Below are 20,940 nucleotides of genomic sequence, written 5' to 3'. Positions count from 1 at the left end.
CATTGGTTTGACATAATATTGACTATTGAATGGCAAGTGTTCTTTTTTATTGAGATTTCTTGTTTCTTGTACAACACGCTTCATCTGTCTGTCAAATCAGCACATTGAAATTGAAGACTTGGGATTCATTGTTTTTACTTTACTGAAAAATAGCATATTATGTAGTTTTGCCTTTCAACAGTTATGGATATAATTATTATCTTACACATAATTTAACTTTAATGCGGTGAAATAAAAAATTCACACAGGTCTACTGTGCGATGTTACAATTTTGAAATACCAAACTTACAAAGAGCTGCCATGAGAATTGATGTTTTTAGACTTATCAACATATTCACGCCATACACGGATATATTATATATTTAGTATTTATGTAATTGCTCTTTTCTAGCTGATTATGTAATAATTTTGTAGACAAAACTAAGTAAAATGAAATATTTACCCCAATAAATTCTGCTGTAGCAACATCATGGATAAATTCTCATTGGACATGATGGGCGGCTGAGTCAGGTCAGTTCCCTGTTCGGCACCCGCCAAATTCAGCCCTCCAGCAGCCATCAACTGTTGATTGGTGAGACCCAATTGCGGTCCCGTCTGGTTGGGGTACTGACCCAGCTGGTTGGCTATGGACACTTGCAGCGGCGCCATATAATTGGGCTGCAGCTGATCGGAAGACACCAGATGGTTGGCGTTGTAGTAGTTCAATATTTGCGGATTCAGTGGCTGCACCTGCGCGTTGAAATAGTTCTGCATGGGGATCTGGCCGGCCATGCCTATCATCTGGTTGGCATGCGGCAGTTGGCTGACGCCGATACCGGTGAATATCTGACTGGCCTGCGGGGTGAGGGTCGGGGTGGGCCTCCTCTGCGGTTCAGTGTACACCGGTTGGACAGTTTGGGGCGGAGACAGGCAATCCCCACTCTCCACTGATGAGCCCGAGACGGCTGAGGTTTTTGATATGCTTTCTGTTGACAATACAGTACTACCCGCGATCGATTCACCCGTGACGACATGAGCGTTGGAAACATTTTCACCGGACACTACCGAGGCGTACGATGCGGCTTCGTTCGGTAAACTGTTGACGATTCCCGTCGTCGTCGCATCAACATTAAGAGGGGGTTGGTCAGTTTTAACAGAAGTCTCCTGGACTCCGTTCATTTTAGCATGTGGTAAATTTAAACTTCCTTCATCCACTTTGCTTACTTTAAATTTAGAAACCTTCTTGGGCTCCGTACTCTTCAAAGCTTCTGAATAAGAAGATGGACTCGACGGTAACACGTCTACGACACTGTCGGTCCTCACTGGGATGGGTATGCCTCTCTCTCGTTTATCCGGGGGATCTTCTTTTGGCACCGAGCTGGTGGAAACGGCATCGTTCGCATTGAGAGCATTATGTTTAAGTAAGTCGTTTGCAACAGGACTGACCAGAAACCTGGATATTTTCCTGACGGGCTCGGAAAGCAATTTTCTACCTTCCGGTTTCGGTTTGTCTACCTCTTTTGGAGCCGGTTCCGGCTCCGGTTTTTGGGGTGACGCGGTTCCGGGGACGATTCCCTGATCCGCTAATTTACTAATACTATTACCATCGGCAAGCGGAGCACTTTCGAGACGTTCTCCGGGCACTATTGTTAGACTATTATCACTAAGGGAGTGTATGACTGTCGAGTTGTCATCGGGTTGACTAGATTTCTCCTCTGCTGCTTTTAAATGCTCTTCGTGACTATCCACCGCCAGCTGCGCTCCCACTCCCGCCCCCGACGATGCCATCATTAATACTTGATCAAGAACAGTTTTTGCCACATCCATGGCGATGTCGCGTCCGGTGGCCCGAGCGACACTTTCATTCTGCATAATTTCTTGAGTAATGTCTCCGGAAATCGGTAAACACCCTGGACTCAAAATACCACTCATTTTTCTGTCAGCTGTGGGTGTTTTAGTGTCTCCGTGGGCCAAAGGATCTTGCATGAAATCGTTTGTAGGCGTTTTGGAGAGATCCATGGTGGGCTGTTGATATGTGATTCCGTTATCGGTGCTGATCCCGACGGGCACAGGGTCATACGCCAGCTCCGTGATCAGCAAGTGGTCATGGCTGGCCGTGGGAGTGGTGCACTCCGAATTATCCTGATTCGAATCTGTCAAGTTTTCTTCTTTTTCAGTGTTCTCAGAATCGTAATCCGTCTGAAAGAGAAATGATCAACAAAATGAATGGATAGTAATATCTAACAGATTGTGATAAATGATTATTCAATTAGAATCAGTCAGAATAGGGCAAAAGTGCAATTTCCAACATGAGATCAAGATGATGAGAATAACAGTATGGAGAAACTATCCTGAACATACCAGAATGATTAGAATATCTTACTTTATCGTTGAGATTGAGCCTGAGAGATTGCGGTGTCGATAGTACTGGAATGACGTCAGGCTTGGCTGTCAGTTGAGCCGCGATGTCTTTCACCTGTTCGATGAAAATGGCGCTTTGAGATTCTGGAAGAAGCGTGTTCGACACCTGGAATAACAAGAACTTATTTATAAATGTCGCAGGGGAACATACTATTTATTCAACCATCCATGGACGCTAGAAAAAAATTTCATTTGCATAGTGAAATTTATTTGTTTCTTTTTAACCAAATTGTACATTTTCTACTTTGGACTCTAAACTTCCAAATCAATATATTAGAGTATCCCCTCCCCAATTCTCACATTAACCAAACAATATTATATGTACACTAGCTGAGCCAGCTGGCTCTCGCCAGTCTGTCTCGCTAGGTCTTGCAGACAGCTTTTCGTCATAGTGACTTGGTGTTGGATTTTAATATAATAATTGTAAAGCGTGTATAGACGGCGCCATAGTTTTCCCTTCGGGATGGATTTTCATTCACGTCAGACAATTGAAAATTTAGCTGATTTGTCAGTTTTACGATCTGCATGTCGTCACTGCCAATACAAATTTGGAGTCATGTGCGTAGTCTATTCTGGAGTCTGGCCTTCTCAATATCGTCTGACACCATTTCAGGCTGCTAGGCCTAGCAGAACAGCTGGCAATCGCCGATTGCTACCACTGTCATTTTAATTTTATTACAATATATGTGTTGGTATGTGCATTTAAATATGATAAATAATTATACATCTCAATCGTGATTATCATAAATAGCGATCCAATATAACGCGAATATTAATCTCTTTCGGGTCCCATTTACATAATAGAAAAAGGTTAGCAGCATAAAAAATAAATTTAAACATTATTTTGTTTCATTGTCTATAAAAAATAAATGCTCGGAGCCATAGAATAATATTTTAAAAACCATATTTTGATTTAAAAATTAACCTTAAACAATATAGTTTCCCGGTGCGGTACATTCATATCGAGACAAATGTTGATAAATAATGAAGCAATACATATTATATCTGATAAAAATAGGAATTTATAAGACCTAAAGATATGGAATCAGCTTAAAGAGGCCTTCATACAGCAGTGGATTGATACAGGTTGATGACGATAATGACGATATAAATGGGTAGGTATATAAAATCACAAATTTAAAAAAATATTGCAGTTTATATGACCAAGAAGAGTAGAATTAGGTTGGGATAACCTTCATCCAGCAGTGGATTAATCTTGGTTGATGATGATAATGACGATATTATGAATGGGTAACTATAATATCAGCAATTTTGATAAATATAGCAATTCATATGACCGACAGAAATTCAAACAAATTAGAGAGGCCTTCATCCACCGGTGGATTGATTCAGGCTCATAATGATAATGGAAATATAAATAGATATAATATAATATCACCGATTTTGATAAATACAGCAATTCAAATGACAGAAAGGAGTAGAATCAGGCTTGGGAGGCCATTATCCAGCAGTAGATGGGTTCAGGTCAATGATGATAAGGACGATAGAAATAGGTATAATATAGTAGTAGAATCAGGTTGCGGAACCCTTCATCCAGCAGTGGATTGATCCTGGTTGATGATGATGACGATATGAATATGTAGATAAATGTAATATCACCGATTTTGATAAATACAGAAATTCATATCACAGAAAGGAGTAGAATCAGGCTAAGGAGGTCTTTATTAAGCAGTGGATTGGTTCAGGTCGATGATGATGATAATGACGATATGAATATGTAGATAAATATAATATCACCGATTTTGATAAATACAGCAATTCATATGACAGAAAGGAGTAGAATCAGGCTAGGGAGGTCTTTAATAGGCAGTGGATTGGTTTAGGTCGATGATGATGATGATAATGACGATATGAATATGTAGATAAATATAATATCACCGATTTTGATAAATACAGAAATTCATATGACAGAAAGGAGTAGAATCAGGCTAGGGAAGTCTTTATTAAGCAGTGGATTAATCCTGGTTGATGATGATGATATGAATATGCAGATAAAATATATAATATCACCGATTTTTATAAATACAGGGATTCATATGACATAACGGAGTAAAATCAGGCATGGGAGGTCTTTATTAAGCAGTGTATTGGTTCAGGGCGATGTGATGATGATGATTATTGATGATGATGATATGAATATGTAGATAAATATAATATAACCGATTTTGATAAATACAGAAATTCATATGACAAAAAGGAGTAGAATCAGTCTATGGAGGTCTTTATTAAGCAGAGGATTAATCCTGGTTGATGATGATGATGATGACAATATGAATATGTAGATAAATATAGTATCACCGATTTTGATAAATACAGCAATTCATATGACAGAAAGGAGTAGATTCGGGCTAGGGAGGCCATTATCCAGCAGTGGATTGGTTCAAGTCGATGATGATAAGATGGATAGAAATATGTATAATATCACAAATTCGTGAAAAAATATCAATAGCAGTAGAATCAGGTTGCGGAACTCTTCATCCAGCAGTGGATTGATCTTGGTTGATGATGATGATGATTATGATGACGATATGAATATGTAGATAAATAACATTAGAAATTCAATACTGTCAATAATACAATCAACGTAGAGAGGCCTTCATCCAGCAGTGGATTTATTGAGGCTCGTGATAATAATGGCATTATATATAGATAGGTAGATAATAATATAATATCACTGATTTTGATAAATATAACAATTCGTAAGTAAGGAGTCGAATAAGGCTGAGGAGACCTTCATCCAGCAATGGATAGGTCAAGATTGATGATGATAGGGACGATAAAAATAGGTAGATATTATACAATATGACTCATTTTGATAACTATAACAATTCGTATTAATTTCTTTCATTGTTTGCAATGGCAGCTTTGTTAGTTTAATATGACTATATTGTGATCTATGGAAATTAGTAGCCTAGGTAATTATTCAATAAAAAAAATAGTGCGTAACAGCCACAAAGAAGTATTTAAAAAAATCAAATTTCGAATATCATGTTATCTATGAAATGGCGGACAGTGGCGCACGCTCCTGTCAAAAGGTATTATACGTAGTGAATTGTACCAGGATTATGGTTTTTTCACCGGAAAAAAGTGCGCCAATGCCTACATTACGATATTTGAATAAAAATAATCGAATTCGTTTGTCAAATAAAGGATTAGAAGGTCTTAAGCGACGAAGACGTCATTCTGCTGTGCGTTAAAAGAAGTATGGCGAATTGTATACGCTATATGAGAAAATATCGGTTATAAACGTCACGTTTCTGGAAAATCATCGGATATTTCTCAAATCGGTAGATAATTCGGTAGCGCACATTTCGAAGTGAAGATGTAAAAATAACAATAAAATGTCGCTTAAATGAGCTGTTGGTGTATTTTCCAAAATCTCTTAGGATAATAATATATAGGAGATAATTACATACTGCTAAATTTATGTAAATTTCTAAGCTAGGAAAATTTGATTAAACCATTTTTGAACTGAAAATTTTCTTGCTGTCCATTCTAGCCAAATGTATGCGGTCACCATTGTGTAGATTACGAAACCATTGATGTATCATATAAAATAAAATCTTTTAATTTATCATAAAGGAGAGTGATACTCACCAAATTAGCAGCGATCTCTTCAGGGTTAACATCGGCAACGTCAAATTTGAACGTGACTGTCTTTGACTTTGATTCGAGTTGGCATTCGACGGATGGACCGATGAGAGCCAGCACGCTAAGGCGCGTCACCCCACCTCCACCCCCACTATTGCCCGTTCCCCTATCACCCCCTGCGCGACGACGTTTCTTACGTTTTTCTGTGGAAATAACAATACATGTTTTCTTTAAATATTATTATGTATCATATAACACTTACAGTAGGGACTGCACCTGTTTTTTATTTTTAATAATATATAATAAATAATTAGAAGAGGTCAACGTCGAATCTAGAGAAACATATTTTTTCCAAAATTTGAAGTAATCAAAATCAATTACAAATTCTCGAATCGTAAGAAATTAAAAAAGTCAAGTAACCCCAAACTCTACCTTTCACTAAAAGATGACAATGTAAAGACAAATAAGAATTCATCACTGAAAAAAATGTTAAATAACCTTCTGGTGGATGAGATACCATGGCGGGCGGTTCGGTTGTAACGGGCGCTCCGACTTCGTCTGGCGGCAATTCTCCGAGAGGTGTCATGAACTGCTCTCCCTTGGTCTGTTCATTTGACCCGCCGTCCAGCGGCCGATCATCAATGGGCTGAGACCCTCCCTGAGCGGCCGGAGTACCCTCGTGGCTGGATGCCCGCGACAGAGTGCGCGCTCCTGAAGACCCCAAACTTTCCGATTTACGCTCAACATCCATCCGCTGAGGGTCCTCGATCTGCTGGACGATCTGGCCCATCGGCTGCTGCTGCTGCAGTAGCGGCTGTTGATTGAGTTGATCAGGGGCGGGGGCCAAATTCAGATTGTTCTGCATTAGCTGGATTTGCTGTTCCGAGTATAGAGGAATCTGCTGCGGTTGGTAGTGGTCAGCAATGGGGAAGTAGTTGTTGGCTGCCTGTTGCTCCGAAAGCTGTGGCGGAATCTGCTGGTACAGCTGCTGTCTTTGCAAGTCCATCGGGACAACATTGGATTGGGCATCCCTTTCCGACATCTGCACTAAATACTGGTGGTCCAGAAATTGCTGCTGAGCATTGGCGTAGGCGGGGTTCTGGTCTCCCAGCCAGACAAGGCCGGTTTGATCAAGGAGTTGCTGCTGGGCCTGCAGCTGCATCTCCTGCTGGGCGATATAATGCTGTTGGAGCAGATGATAGTGATTGGGCTGGGCAGAGTTCTGGTGCATGAGCTGCTGTTGCTGTTGAGCAAGCATCTGGGAGTTCATCTGAATCTGAGCGGCCAGCATTGGGTCGTGGGTGGCATGGTGGTGTGCGGCCGAAACGGCAGGAGAATCGAGCGAGCCGTACCCTGCGGAGCCGGCCGTTTGCGACACCTGCCGCTGGTAGTTTTGCGAGGGAGCGCCGTCAACCTCAATTGGGTTTTCGTCAATGTTATTTTGTGATTCGCGCTCCATCTTGGGCACGTTTCCGTCATGAATAATATTGGTGAGCACATTTTGCAAGCGTCGAAGGGCAGGATCGATCTGCTGGAACTGTCCATTGTTCATTTGCGGCAGGGAGTTCTCATATGCCTGCTGTCGTTGGATTTGATTGTGCAGCGCCCACTCTGCCGCCTGCGCCTGCTGGTTGGCTGACTCCACTACGTTCTGCTGCATAGGTAGCCCCTGCTGTTGCATCTGGACAGTCTGATCGGAAAGTGTCATCTCGGGTTGCCTCAACTGGTTGGGGTCATCAGTGGGAAGAAGGGGTGCGGGCGACCCTCTGGCCTGGAGGAGATTTTGATGAATGAAGTGGTGCAGCGCAGTGTCATCGGTGGCAGCCAGCTGCTGCTGAATCTGCTGCTGATAAAGGGTTTGCTGCGCTTGGAGCAATCTCTGGTCCAACCTGGGAATTAAATTATTTAATGAAGAATGTACTGTTGGAGACAAACTAATTTATTCACGATTACTTATCCTGACAAGTTGTGTTTTAATTAAAAAGGTAACCGAAGGTAAATGTGAACATAGGATTTAAAAGAAGAAATTAGATTGGTATGCAAATCAGTTGAGGATTTATTTCCTAAGTCTAATACGCTATTAACCCATTGGTGCCCAAACTTCTCGTATTAGAACAGGTACATGGTAATGCTTTTTTTTACAATAGGGACAGGGCATCTATTGAAAATTTCTGGTATTAAATGTGTTTAGAAATAAGTTCGTTACGTGGTGAAAATAATATTATATAACAGGGATTCTTACGAAACAAAAAATCGTAATTTTTGAAAAAAATCGCGAAATTACACTTATTGCTAGAAATGCGAAAAGTACAGCATTTGTAAATAATTTTCAGATATTTTATGGGTTATCATATAAAAATAGATTACGCTATATAATACAAGCAGTTTTTTTTAAATCTTTATGATATATTTAATTGGTTTTTTATTTAGCACTAAACTTCAAAAAAAAAATTAAAGTTATAAGAAATAAAATACATTAACTTCTACATACGAGCATTACCCTGTAAATATTGTTTTAAAACATACTAGATATTATTAGTTTACCATTGCTGTTGATGTGAATTCGACTGAATATATTGCTGCTGAGGCCCCGATTGATATCCTTGAGACTGACCGCTTCCGACTACTCCCATCTGAAAAGGAATTCCAACATTTAGACTAACAATAACTTGAAACTAATTCCAAAATAAAAATAGAATATTGAATTAAAATTAAGTGACTTTTACTATTATGTAGTCGGCATACCTGTGATGTGAGATAGAGATTGGGTGAGCCGTAGAGTAAGGCGTCACTCTGTCCGTGCGACATGTTCTGTTGGCCGTGCACCATCTTGCCCTGACGCAGATGTTGGTCCAACAACATCTGTTGTTGTTGCTGTTGCTTCTCCGCCTCCTGGTTGAACAGCAGCTGAGCTTTCTTTTCTGTCCGCTCTCTGGAAACACACAAATATTATTCCTTGGTTATTTATTTGTTCCATTTACATGTAGGTACATTAGAATTTGCATAAATTTTAGTTGTAACTCGCAATTCAGTGCCGCAGCCTGACTATAGATTTTTTTCAGCAGCATCAGATAACATAAATGGTGTCAAAATACTACAGTCCAGGGAACAAGTAATAGTATCAATATAGTTTTGTGTTTTATCGTCCAACAACAATAATTATTGAAGCTTATCCATCACCTGTTCAAACTAATGAGCTGTGACTTCAGCAGTTTGAAGACAATCCTGGCGTCCTCCTCCATGATGAGTCCCGATTTGGCCATCTCATTAGCCACACCCTCGCAGTCATCGTGCAGCATGTCGAATTCAAACTGGATCGCCTCATTCTCTTTATGCGTGTACGATCTGGAAACATAACTTAATAATTATATGTACATGCAATACACATTTTTTTATTTCACTATACAGGCTCTTACATAATATGAAGGTATCGTAATATTTTAGGAGTTAGAAGGAGAAGAAAAAACATAATCTTGCATTCATTCATACCCTGAATCCAAATACACATGTCACTGATTTCTTTTTATCGATGTGGGATTTGAGCCTAAGATCTATCTTCTGTTAAATTGGTGTCCAAAACACATCTTTCATTTATCTACAATGGCCATCTTCACTACATATATATAATTATTTAATAATTTATGTACAGTAAAACCTCGTTAATACGAATTCCACGGGACCGAAAATCAAATAAAAAATCGAATTACGAATTATGAAATGTATGGGGAAAAAATATTAAAATTTATGATGTTTTAAGAAAAGTCTGTCACAATTTTCAATGACTGGCTCATGTAATAGTGTACTTTATTTCGATTTATTGAATATTTTTATATGCCAGGACACTGTAATAATTTCGAATTGCGAAATTCGAATTAAAGATATAGTTTTATATGAAAATAATGTTCAAGGGACTTTTTTTTCACAATTTCGAATTTCGAATTATCCGTCTTCTTATTAACGAGGTTTTACTGTAGCTATATTATATCTAACAGTGAAATGAATTATTATTAATACAAAATTGAAAAATTATTCTACAAATATGATAAGTATACGGAATAAACATTTGATTCACGGTTTTTCTTAAACACAAAAATTAGTCAGCTGGAAAATTAGACATTCCAATACATAATATGTATGGAAATGTCTAATTTTCCATCTATTAGGTCAACTTTCAATGTAAATTTTTGCAGAATGAGTTAAGTGTAAATTTATGTACTACGATTATTATTAAATTATTTTTATTATCCTTTTAACCTTTTCTTAGGATCAATAATCTTAAGTCTGAACTGCACATTGGTGATGTCGGATGAGACAACCAGATCTCGGGAAACCAGCTCCAATCGCAGACCGATATCTTCACCGAAGAATTCATGATTCAGGAGTTCCTTCATAGCCGGCCTAGAAAAGATTTCCACCATGATTATGCTATTTTCACTAAGAATAAACAAACAAAACAACTACAGTACACTCTCAGTAATAGGCCGCTTGATTATCGGACAACTACTATAATCCGCTGTTATTTTTACTAGTTGAAAGCACAAAATCAAGCTCTATAATTCGCCGGTATTCGATTGTCAAATTCAGTAGTCCGCCACGTACAAGTATACAACGCAAATGAGACAGGTTTATTTTGGAAACTTCTCCTAGGTATGTAAAACGTACATTCATCGCGAAGAAAGTAATGTACCAGGGAGGGAGTATCCAAGGACCGCATCACAATTTATATCGTGCTCCAATGCAACCGGGACACACAAAATGAAGCTTTTGGTCATAGGGAAAGCCAGGAATCCTAAGCCATTCAAGATATTCAAGGTATCTGCCTCACTGAACAACTGGTTTTGTCAAGTGATTTACTGTTCTATATTTAGATAATAAACTTGGTTTATAAATATGTATAATTTAGTAAATACTTGAATAAAAACATAATTTGCTAGTACAAATTTCTTAAAAAAAACTAATTCTACGAAATACCTACCTGTTTTAATTTTTACTATATTTTGTATGTATGTATGCACTATAATCCGCCGCTTTCACTAATTGGACTGTTGCCTGGTTTTTGGGGTACTGTAATATGTTATTACATTATCGTTATTTATTTACCTATCCTCTCGGTTTGGCTTGATGCAAGATTCAATGATGTTTCTGACTTCTGGATTCTGGACTTTTTCAAAGCTCTGAGGTTTTACACCCTGTAAAAAGAATATTTGATCATATTATAAGACAACAAAAATAAAACTGCCTGATCACATTATGATCATTTGGCAAAAGCATATTGTGTTAAACATTATTTTGATTATGTAGCTTGAGATAATAATATATTAAATCATCGCAAATATAGATGGCTAAATGTTAAAATTACACATTATTACATGAATCCAAACTGTAATACATATAGTATAAAATCAACTGGAAAACTATCAGGAGCATTCACAGTATCAAAATCAATGTTAACTCACAGAAACAACTTTTTTGTAGATCTGAGCCGGACCACTGCATTCGCTGTAAGGATATTCGCCAGTGGCCATCTCCAGCATGCACATGCCAAATGCGTACACGTCCACTGACTCATCATAATGCTCCTCGTACATCTCCGGAGCCATGAACTCCGGAGTGCCTGGTAAAAGAAATACCAATATCAATACATAGGTACTATATTCAACAGATGTAAAAAAAATTTAATTCGATGACATCATATCTTAGCCAGATAAAGCCTGTGCGAACAATACTTAGAGTGAGGTACTGAAAAAGAAATTCATTTTATAATTATATGTAAAAATTGTAAAGAAATTTTTGAATAGAAAGAATCTTTGCCAAAATATAAAAGAGTGCAAATACTGATACTGAAACTACATCTCTCTGGCACGTTCTCACTGATCACAAAGTGTGATGGGAGTTGACGGAAAGCCTGCTAGAAATGGTTAACCAATCGATTTGTGAACCATACTGTTGCATTTTTCTGTTTGGTATTGACAAGGTTTGCTGACTCGTATGCCCTGGCTCTAACATGAATGCAATATAGACAACGTAACTGACCTATGACAGACTTGGCAAAGCTTCGATTCTTCAAGGTGGCTAATCCTAAATCTCCGATTTTGACACTCCCCGTTGTGCCCGTGATGAAAATGTTATCGCATTTGAGATCCCGATGAATAATGGGTGGGGTGCGCGAGTGGAGAAAGTTGAGGCCTTTCAGAATCTGCCGGCACCAGGATTTCAGAACCTTTGGATTTATTTTTTTGAATCGCCGTAGATAACTGAAAGAAACGTAAGCAATTGCAGTGATTATTTAAGGTGTATGAAGACCAGGTAAGGTAGATGGGTGGGTAATAAAAAGGTGGACTTACGCTTTGAGGGTCCCCGACAGCATGAGTTCCGTGATGAGAACAATATTCTTCTTCTTAGCAAGGGTGACATCCCAGTAATTGTAGAATCTCACGATGTTTGGATGCTGCAGTTTCTTTAGCATCTCCGCTTCTTCTCGGAACCTCAGTCTCTCCACTTTGTTCAATTTTTTCTCCTAAAATATAAAAATGAAGCGATAATACCAATAATATCGAAGAAACGCTTCTTCTATGGAGATAGGAGTCATGGCTTCATAATTTTGCACTCCGGCACTAGGATGAAAATGATGTAATATATTCTAAAAATATATTTTTTACATATAATTATTATCTATTTATTTATTTATTACTAGATATATTAATATAATTGAATATCATTTGATCTAATTTTATGCGAGGTAATCAAGCAAAGAGGCGTATCAGTGTAGTAAAAAGTGCAAAGTTATAAAATGTATACTCTACTTACATGAACATGAACTTGATAATACAGTTACTAAGGCTAATGATTAAATTAGCTGCAAAACATTTTGCATTACAGGTTCATTGTGGGAAGTTTGCACATGTGCTCTGAAATTTATTTGCCAGGCATTCACTGAGATAAAAACGCTTTCGCTTTTTTAATGCTACAGGATCAAAAGCTATTTTTTAAATAATAGAAATATATTTTCTTTTTAAGTTAATATTGCCCTCGCCTTGCCTCATTTTTGAGTATTAAACTCGCAAACCAAAAAAGTTGGTCCTTGTCTGAGCTTATTTTATTCTGCAGTGGAAAATTTTAAATTTAGTCACAATTTTTGTCACACATAAATCAAAATAAAATTATGAACAAAAACTTACCAATAACTCACACCAGGCCACGGCTACTCCAGTCTGCGTGTCCAGACCATGATAGACAGTTTTGAATGAACCGCGGCCCACCTCCTTGTCATATTTGAAAAACCTAAAAACATAAATAGTTTAAACAATTTTGTTTACTATCAGCATTTCAAAGACATTTGTATCATTCAATAATGTTAACTCAAGAATTTTAACTTCTTTTCTGCATGTATTTCATTTTCTTATATGAACATTATCAAATATATTATAATATATTGTAAAAAGAGGATGTACCTTCCACACGGTGACACTCCGATCGGTTCCTCTTCATCTTCCTTCCCTTCGTCGCGATCTGATTTCTTTTGCGACTCCAGCTTCTCAAGGTCGTATATGGGACCATAAACTAGGCCTGTGAAAAAGAAATTAAATTATTATTACAATGCAAACTTGCAAACAAATTTATAACTGGCAAGCTAATGATAACTTTCGCTTGTATTAAATAAACAATATTTATTATTGTTTATCTGATGTAAATACAATGTGCACAATGTTATTTAAATATTGTAATTGATAATATGCCTATAGCATTCCCAGCTGACTTAGTTTGAAACTATTTTGAACCCATTGTATTCTAAAATGTTTTGTTATATCTCAACAGTAGAAATATATAAATTAAGTCATTGTTATTTTAATGCAGCATCTTATTACATGTAAGTATATAAAAACAATAATCAAAAATGTGGTGTTAAACAATTTAAGTATTGATAAGAATGATAAGGCTTTAAATATGTATGCTAACTAAACTGGTAACACAGAATCGACTTAATGCATACCAGAGACCCAAGAGTTGAAATGACTGCAATTGATAACCCGCGAGAAAAATACTGGTAGTAAATCTCAATGACGTTTTGAGGCTAATAGAATATACAACTGATCAACCTTCAATGTCCTGTCTAAGGTTGCAAAGGAAATCTGATCAGGAGAATGCACCCAGCCCAAGGCTTAAAGCACCATCCATCATAAAAAGGAAGTAGGAGTTTAAAATGTGTTACCTTTGAAGTCTGTGTCGGCGATGTGAGCAGAGTTAGGGACCCCGGGAACGCCAGGGACAGCGGAGACATCTCCCGGGGCCGGGGGTCCCGGACTCCTCGCTCCTTGCAAACCCTTCTCTTCTATCTCGATGTTTTCCTCCTGAATAATTCAATCAGGCAAAACAGTATTAGACATGCAAGTAGTAAACGGCTAGGCGGCTCTCGTGGTGCAGTGGGTAAGGCGCTGGCCTTCCACCCGAGAGTTCTGGGTTCGATTCCCGGTCATGACAAAAACATTTTATGTGTTTTTCTCAAAGCCTGGGTGTTTGTGATTGTTCAAAATTACTAACAACCACCTTGTACGAAAAAGCAAGGACATGGTTATTAATAATTCTAAAAAAAAAAAAAAAAAAAGTAGTAAACGGCTATTATTATGAATTGATATTAATTGTCCTTGCAGGATTATATTTATATCCTTGGTCGACGAATGTATTTCGATCTGGAAAATCATCATTTTATAAGGATTTTATAAAAGCATATACTTAGTGACAATTTTTTGTTTTTTATAAATCAATATTATTTGGAAAGATGGAAAACAAAAATCTATGCATTCATAGAATATGTAGTGACATTTCGATCGATACATAGATCAAGGGCAATGGTATTTTTGTTTAGCACATACTGATAAAACATTACATTCATTTATTAAAATGTAAGTAGCTATAAATAAAATTAAAAAATATATGTATACATTTAAAATTGGAATGATTTGAGACAAATAATAATAATATGCATCACCTTCTTTTTCAAACAGTAGTCACACAACAAAAACAAAAGCACCTCAATCATCAACAATACGTTGAATATAGAACAAGATTAAAAACAAACATGTACCACATGAGACAACCTCATATTAGAGTGCCCATATTAGACTGAATTTCAACACTTTAATACGACAGAAGACAATTTATGTATGAGTGAATTGAAATTGCAGATCCTATAATTGGATAATTTGTTTGAGTTGTTATGTTTGAGGACGCAGCAGGATAAAAATTGCTGCCATCACTTGGTCAACTTTGCACAGGTTGAGTGACATGTCTATTTATAGACTCTCTTTTGCATATTGTTATGATGCCATCCTGGAGATAAATAAATAACAACGGACTCGCAAACAAAAACTTTAGGTTACTATTCAGCGAATGATTTAAATCAAACGGAATACGGTCTAATTACACCCACATAACTATGTTACTTACGTGATGATCTTTTTAGCCTATTGTTAAAAAAGCGTTCATTATAGGTTCATAATGAAAATTGCCCCAATGGGACTTGCAGTCTTATAATATAATCAATGCTGTATTAACATCTTCCAAAACCGTTATGGCAGTTCAGACGTAACAACATAGCCACTTACACATCGGTATATTAGGAGTGCCACCGTTTTATATGTTAATTACGTTACAGCGCCTAGCACGCAAATATTTGAGTTGACACCAATATAATCAGAACAGCAATGCCAATAAAGTTACATTTATAGCGCCTGTACACGTCAGTTGCGAAGGGTGGAGACAGACTGTTAAGATCCGCCATAAATAGTGCACATTAAACTTTATCACTCATACGTATTTGTTTTCATTGGAATAAGACTACAATTTACAGATGGTGTTGGTTAGTTTTTAAAATTTAATTAAACCCTGCAAAACCAAGCCATAATAGATAATAGTAAAAAATACTCGTATATCTATAAATATATAAAATTATGCAATTAATTCATACATAACTATGGATATTTTATAGATAGAATAATATTTTTTATCTATTATAGTTTGGTTAGGCAGAGCTTAATGAATTAAAAAAAAAAAACCAACAATATGTGAAAATTCAGAAGCTTCTGAACATTTTTGATCCATGCATGCAATGTTGCGACTTGTACGATAATATGTGTTTATACGTGCATTTTCTTGTTATGGCTGCGATAATACAGTCAGTAGTAAATCCATATATGTGTAAACGTGGTATAACTCCCATGTTCACAAACGTGATTTAATCCAGAGTCGAAATACTCTGCGAGGGCTGTGCGGTTGGTCAATGCACTCCCTAGAGATGTAGATATTTTTGGCGATCCATTATATATTCTGTTTTTTAAATTCTATTTTATTGTTTAATTTGTACTTTTTGAATCATTGTTGTTTTTTTAAATTTTATTTCTTTTGTATAAAAATATTTTTTGCTTTCTTTTTTTCCTCCACTTTGTTTTTTCTGATTTTCCGAACTGATTACTTATAATTTTTATTCTAAATGTCATGTTGTGAACGTCCTGAATTAATAATTTGTTATGTACTCAACGCAGTGGCGGCCGGTGGTTACCAAAATTGCTTTCATTGGGGGTGCACTAAAAATTTTCTTACCTTATTTAAAAAGCATATCAATTCACCGTTGTTTCTGTTTAGCGAACACCTCAATCACTTCTCATTAAAGTCTTGAACTGTTTGTAAAAGTTTTTTCTCAATGCTTAACCTAGGTAGACATGTTAAGTCAGTCCTGATTCATGGTAAGTATTTCTGAAAGACGATTTAATTCTTTTAATGGTTGAAAAACACTTTTCAATTTCCACAGATGTCATCGGACCATCCTTTTTTTATTCTGACTCTTTTTATTATTATTGATAAAGTCTACGTTTACCGACATCATTTTAAAACACATACACTTCACTGATTGAACTATAATTATAAGTATTAAGTATTATAAATCTTTTATTCAAAATTTATCATTTTAAAACACACACACTTCCCTGATTAAACAATAAGTATATATATTGTTATGAATTTATTTTTATGAACAAAACTATCGAAATAACGTGACAAAACACCTAAAAAAGCCGACTATACCGACGACCGCAGAAATCATACTGAATTGTATGTAAGAAATAATATTTGAAGAAACTATTAAAAAAACAAAATGGGTAACTATCGATTGTGTTGAATATGTAGGTACGTATTTTTCGACTATCGACAAATCGTTAGTTTTTTCGTCTACAAAAAGCAATAAAACTCCAGCAAAATGCCTGCATTGTTAAAAATATGACATCATGCTAATAATTCACTTACTTTAAGAAAGAACATGATAACTAAGATTTTAATTTTTTATAAATTATGTTCAAATATTTGCAAATATAGAACGATTAAAGGATCGATCCAAAATATTTATGTTTATAATCAATTTTTATTCAATATCAGCCTATTTTCAATGAATTTATATGAGATTTAAATAAAAAAAATCTATTTTTTTATCAATCCTGCTAAATCTCAGTTACTACATTTTTCAGCGTAACTTTTGAGCTGCGTCCCAAGTGGTCATAAAATTTTGTGTATTAATGAGTTATTTATCGTTTTCACGTGTCGGCTTGAACTGTTATTACCCAATGTAATATGAACGGCAAACTAATTCCATATTTGTGCGTTCACGTCGAGCGCACAAATTCGGTGACTTTACTGAGTATATGCTTTTGGTATAAATTTACATGGATTAAATTGCGATAAACGAGTGATGACTTATGAATAGCATTGTTGCACATTGAGTGATGTCTAGGAAAAAGCAGTGCAGCGCACATATGCATGGTGTTAGAGGAGCCGCCGCTGACTCAACGTGTCTTTTTCAAATAAATAAATAAATAAATAAATAAAATATATAATACTAAAAATATTATTAATAAAAACCCTGATATTCTTCGGTTTTTCAATGCTTTTTTTCTTAATTTTGTATGTGTGCTATTCTTATTACAGATTAATTTTATTTACTTTAAAGTTTGGGAGAAGGGTAATTAATATTGTTGAATACAAAAAGGTGTTGTCACCCCTGCTATAGACTGTATTAATGTTGTAATGAACTTACCAGATCTTGTTCAGAGATGAACGCGTCGTCTTCGAGGCGAGCGACAAGTTTGTTTCCGCTGGCGTCCAGATCAGGCATCGGAGGAGGAGGCGGAGCCTGGCCTGACCCACGTCTTCTGTAGCCACCGACGCCCACCTGCCCAGCCTGATAACCACAGAGATTTGTTACACAGGCATATAATCTTGATTAATTTTACTGTCAATGATTTATGTAGCTGTCTAATCCAGTAGTCCCAACGTGTGAGAAAGTAATTTGCCTCCATTGCCTAAGTGCACCAATCACAGCATCTGTACGTATCTCACCCTGGAGATTCTGCAAGAGCGATCTGTTAACTCATTCACTGCGGACCAGTTGATTAATATTTAATACCACATTTAAATAACATGCTAATTATATATAATGTTCATCTAATGCCGACACAGCAGCTGTGTTGTCAGCGCTGTATGAGTTAATTGAAAGATCTCTTCGGCAGAAATATACAAAAACTCATTGGACTGTTAAAAATGGCACAATCTTGTACTTGCTAATTAAGAATAGATTCTACCGATAATAATACAAGTCATCGAGTGAAAGTATATTGGAATTTATTTGCAGGATCACTTGAAAAGGCATATTGATTGCTAAAATGGATATAACTCATTTATTATTCATTTAAATCAAATAATTCCTTTAAATATTTGTAGGTATTGAGGTGCTGAGGGTCCATGTTTCACACCCGTATGTGATTATGGGAAGTACACACTGGTTGAACACTGCGATTTAGGCAAAATGGGTGGTTACTTTTAAGGATATTATTCAGGTTGCCAAAATTTTATAGAATATACAGTAAAACCTCGTTAATAAGAACACGGATAATTCTAAATTCGCCGTAATTTGAAATTTTCACAAAAAAAAGTCCCTTGAACATTATTTTCATATAAAACCATACCTTTAATTCGAATTTCGTAATTCAAAATGATTTCCGAGTCCTGGCATACAAAAATATTCAATAAATCGTAATAAAGTACACTATTTCATGAGCCAGTCATTGAAAATTGTGACAGATTTTTCTTAAAACATTAATACATAATTAATTCACACTTTTAAAATCTTAATTGAAGCCCAGATGAAAATCATCATACTTACAACACTAGTTGATAAAGAATTGAGGACATCAAAGTTGTTCTGTTTTGTGCAGATGATGTTCAGGGCTGCAGCGTAGTGATCCTGAAGTTTGTAGGCGGGATTCACCCCCACACCAGCGGCACCGCCCCCCGCACTGCCCACAGACTTCTTCCCGGACAGCGTGTGTAGGACCATCGGGTCTGCCGCTGGAACTACCACCTTCAACAAACAATCACACACAAAATACACTTCAATAATTGTTTTGAAGAGTTAATGTTGGCTATTTTATATTTGACTTAATGATCTGATTATGACTGAGGATGTGTCTATAGCCCAAATTAGCCGTCAGCATAAATAACTTTGTATCAACAATTGTTTTAAGACCATTATAATGGAGTTCTACTACGTAAATGCCAGTTCAATTAATAGTTCAACAATATTTTTTGTGTTATTTATTCTTTCATGGTACAAAACCGGCCATCGTCTCCATCGCAGCAGTCTCTATAGTGCTCATATCTGTCTATATTTTAATTGGCTTGATCATAACCTGTTAAAAGTCTGTTGTTATTATCTGTACTCTGTGGAATGGAGACACCTGGAGGATACTGGCTAAGGATAGGGGGAGATGGAGGAGGCTAGGAGCCGCCCTGGGTTGTTGGGCCACTTATGATGATGATGATTACTAAACTACTGTTTCACTTCACTACTACCAGACTACTGTATTTAGGCCATGTGGCATGTTGAGTGAAAATAAAATACAACTGACCTTGAAAGTTTTTTCTTTTCCGTGGACAGTTTTCTCCTTTGTAGTTGAATGATGATGGTCCATCAGATGGTGTACATGGTGATTTACAGGAGATAACTGCAATTTAAAATAATGATGGTTTTAGTTTAGATGGTAATCCTCAATGTTGGATAACTTTTAAAGGTAATTTATCAGTTAAAATTGTACCTTTTCTTTATCATTTGAACTAAACTATTTTTTAGTCACTGAATAATAAACAAGATTTAATAATGTTTTAATGATTTAAGAAATTCATTATTGAACATAATTTAGAAAATCTCAAAAATATACCGGTACAAATATTTTTTCTAATACATGCCATAATAATATGAGAAAAAATATTTGTTCCGAGCGGGACTTCCTCTGGATCCTGGCCAATGTGCTTTACCAATTAAGTAACTGGTATAATACAACTTCATACATATACAGGTAACCCTCATTCATCGGGGTTTTTAATATTTTTTTCGTCTCATTTATTTTGACATGTGCCACATGGCAAGAATCGTTATGAGTGGAAACAAACATGTACATACGATCAGATTATTTGACAGTTATCGAAAAATTTTACGTAATAAGTGTAGACAGGTTAAGCAGATTAAAATATGTTGATTCATTTTTGCAACACGAAATAAAGTAAATGTTATTGTTTCAGTTTATTGAATGTTATATTACTTTTATATTATGTAGAACATTTTCCGACCATGTCCGATCCTGATAAGATCATATGGGCCTCCACAGAGTGGAGGTTTGTATTGACAGATTTTGTTTTTTACGAGAAATGGATGTCAGACACTTGCTCAACCTATTAGGTCCTTACCCTGACACACACAAATTGAAAAACAATATGTGTACTTGCCAGACCCAGGATTCGAACCTGGGACCCACGTTTTAGTGTTTTCATATTTTAAATTGTTTTGTTTTTTCAATCACCCCTCAATCGTGAAATTTCATTTATGGCGAT

The 20,940-nt window shown here is 36.4% G+C and overlaps 1 protein-coding gene across 3 annotated transcripts in view; it reads right to left on the bottom strand.

The window, feature by feature from the left end:
* Positions 1-20,940, bottom strand: part of Wnk (Wnk kinase) — a 30,583-nt gene that overhangs the window by 6,710 nt on the left and 2,933 nt on the right. For 2 of the 3 annotated variants that reach the window (XM_085954123.1, XM_085954124.1), the window contains 18 exons: positions 19,962-20,057; positions 19,217-19,414; positions 18,092-18,235; positions 14,222-14,360; positions 13,464-13,578; positions 13,191-13,293; positions 12,357-12,529; positions 12,046-12,266; positions 11,469-11,626; positions 11,113-11,201; positions 10,267-10,410; positions 9,193-9,357; positions 8,758-8,944; positions 8,557-8,645; positions 6,511-7,901; positions 6,019-6,215; positions 2,363-2,506; positions 443-2,178 (listed from right to left, as the gene is read on the bottom strand). In XM_085954123.1, the coding sequence (XP_085810249.1) occupies positions 443-2,178; positions 2,363-2,506; positions 6,019-6,215; positions 6,511-7,901; positions 8,557-8,645; positions 8,758-8,944; positions 9,193-9,357; positions 10,267-10,410; positions 11,113-11,201; positions 11,469-11,626; positions 12,046-12,266; positions 12,357-12,529; positions 13,191-13,293; positions 13,464-13,578; positions 14,222-14,360; positions 18,092-18,235; positions 19,217-19,414; positions 19,962-20,057 (5,489 nt within the window). Of the gene's footprint in view, positions 1-442; positions 2,179-2,362; positions 2,507-6,018; positions 6,216-6,510; positions 7,902-8,556; positions 8,646-8,757; positions 8,945-9,192; positions 9,358-10,266; positions 10,411-11,112; positions 11,202-11,468; positions 11,627-12,045; positions 12,267-12,356; positions 12,530-13,190; positions 13,294-13,463; positions 13,579-14,221; positions 14,361-14,998; positions 15,123-18,091; positions 18,236-19,216; positions 19,415-19,961; positions 20,058-20,940 lie in introns of those variants that run through there. The other variant, XM_085954125.1, reaches the window with a different exon arrangement.

This window comes from Rhyacophila brunnea, unplaced genomic scaffold (assembly GCF_057557595.1).
Source record: "Rhyacophila brunnea isolate RB1 unplaced genomic scaffold, BYU_Rbru_1.0 scaffold_4, whole genome shotgun sequence".
NCBI lineage: Eukaryota > Metazoa > Arthropoda > Insecta > Trichoptera > Rhyacophilidae > Rhyacophila > Rhyacophila brunnea.
Note: the sequence above shows the minus strand (reverse complement) of the source record. Positions and strands in the feature narration are given on the sequence as shown.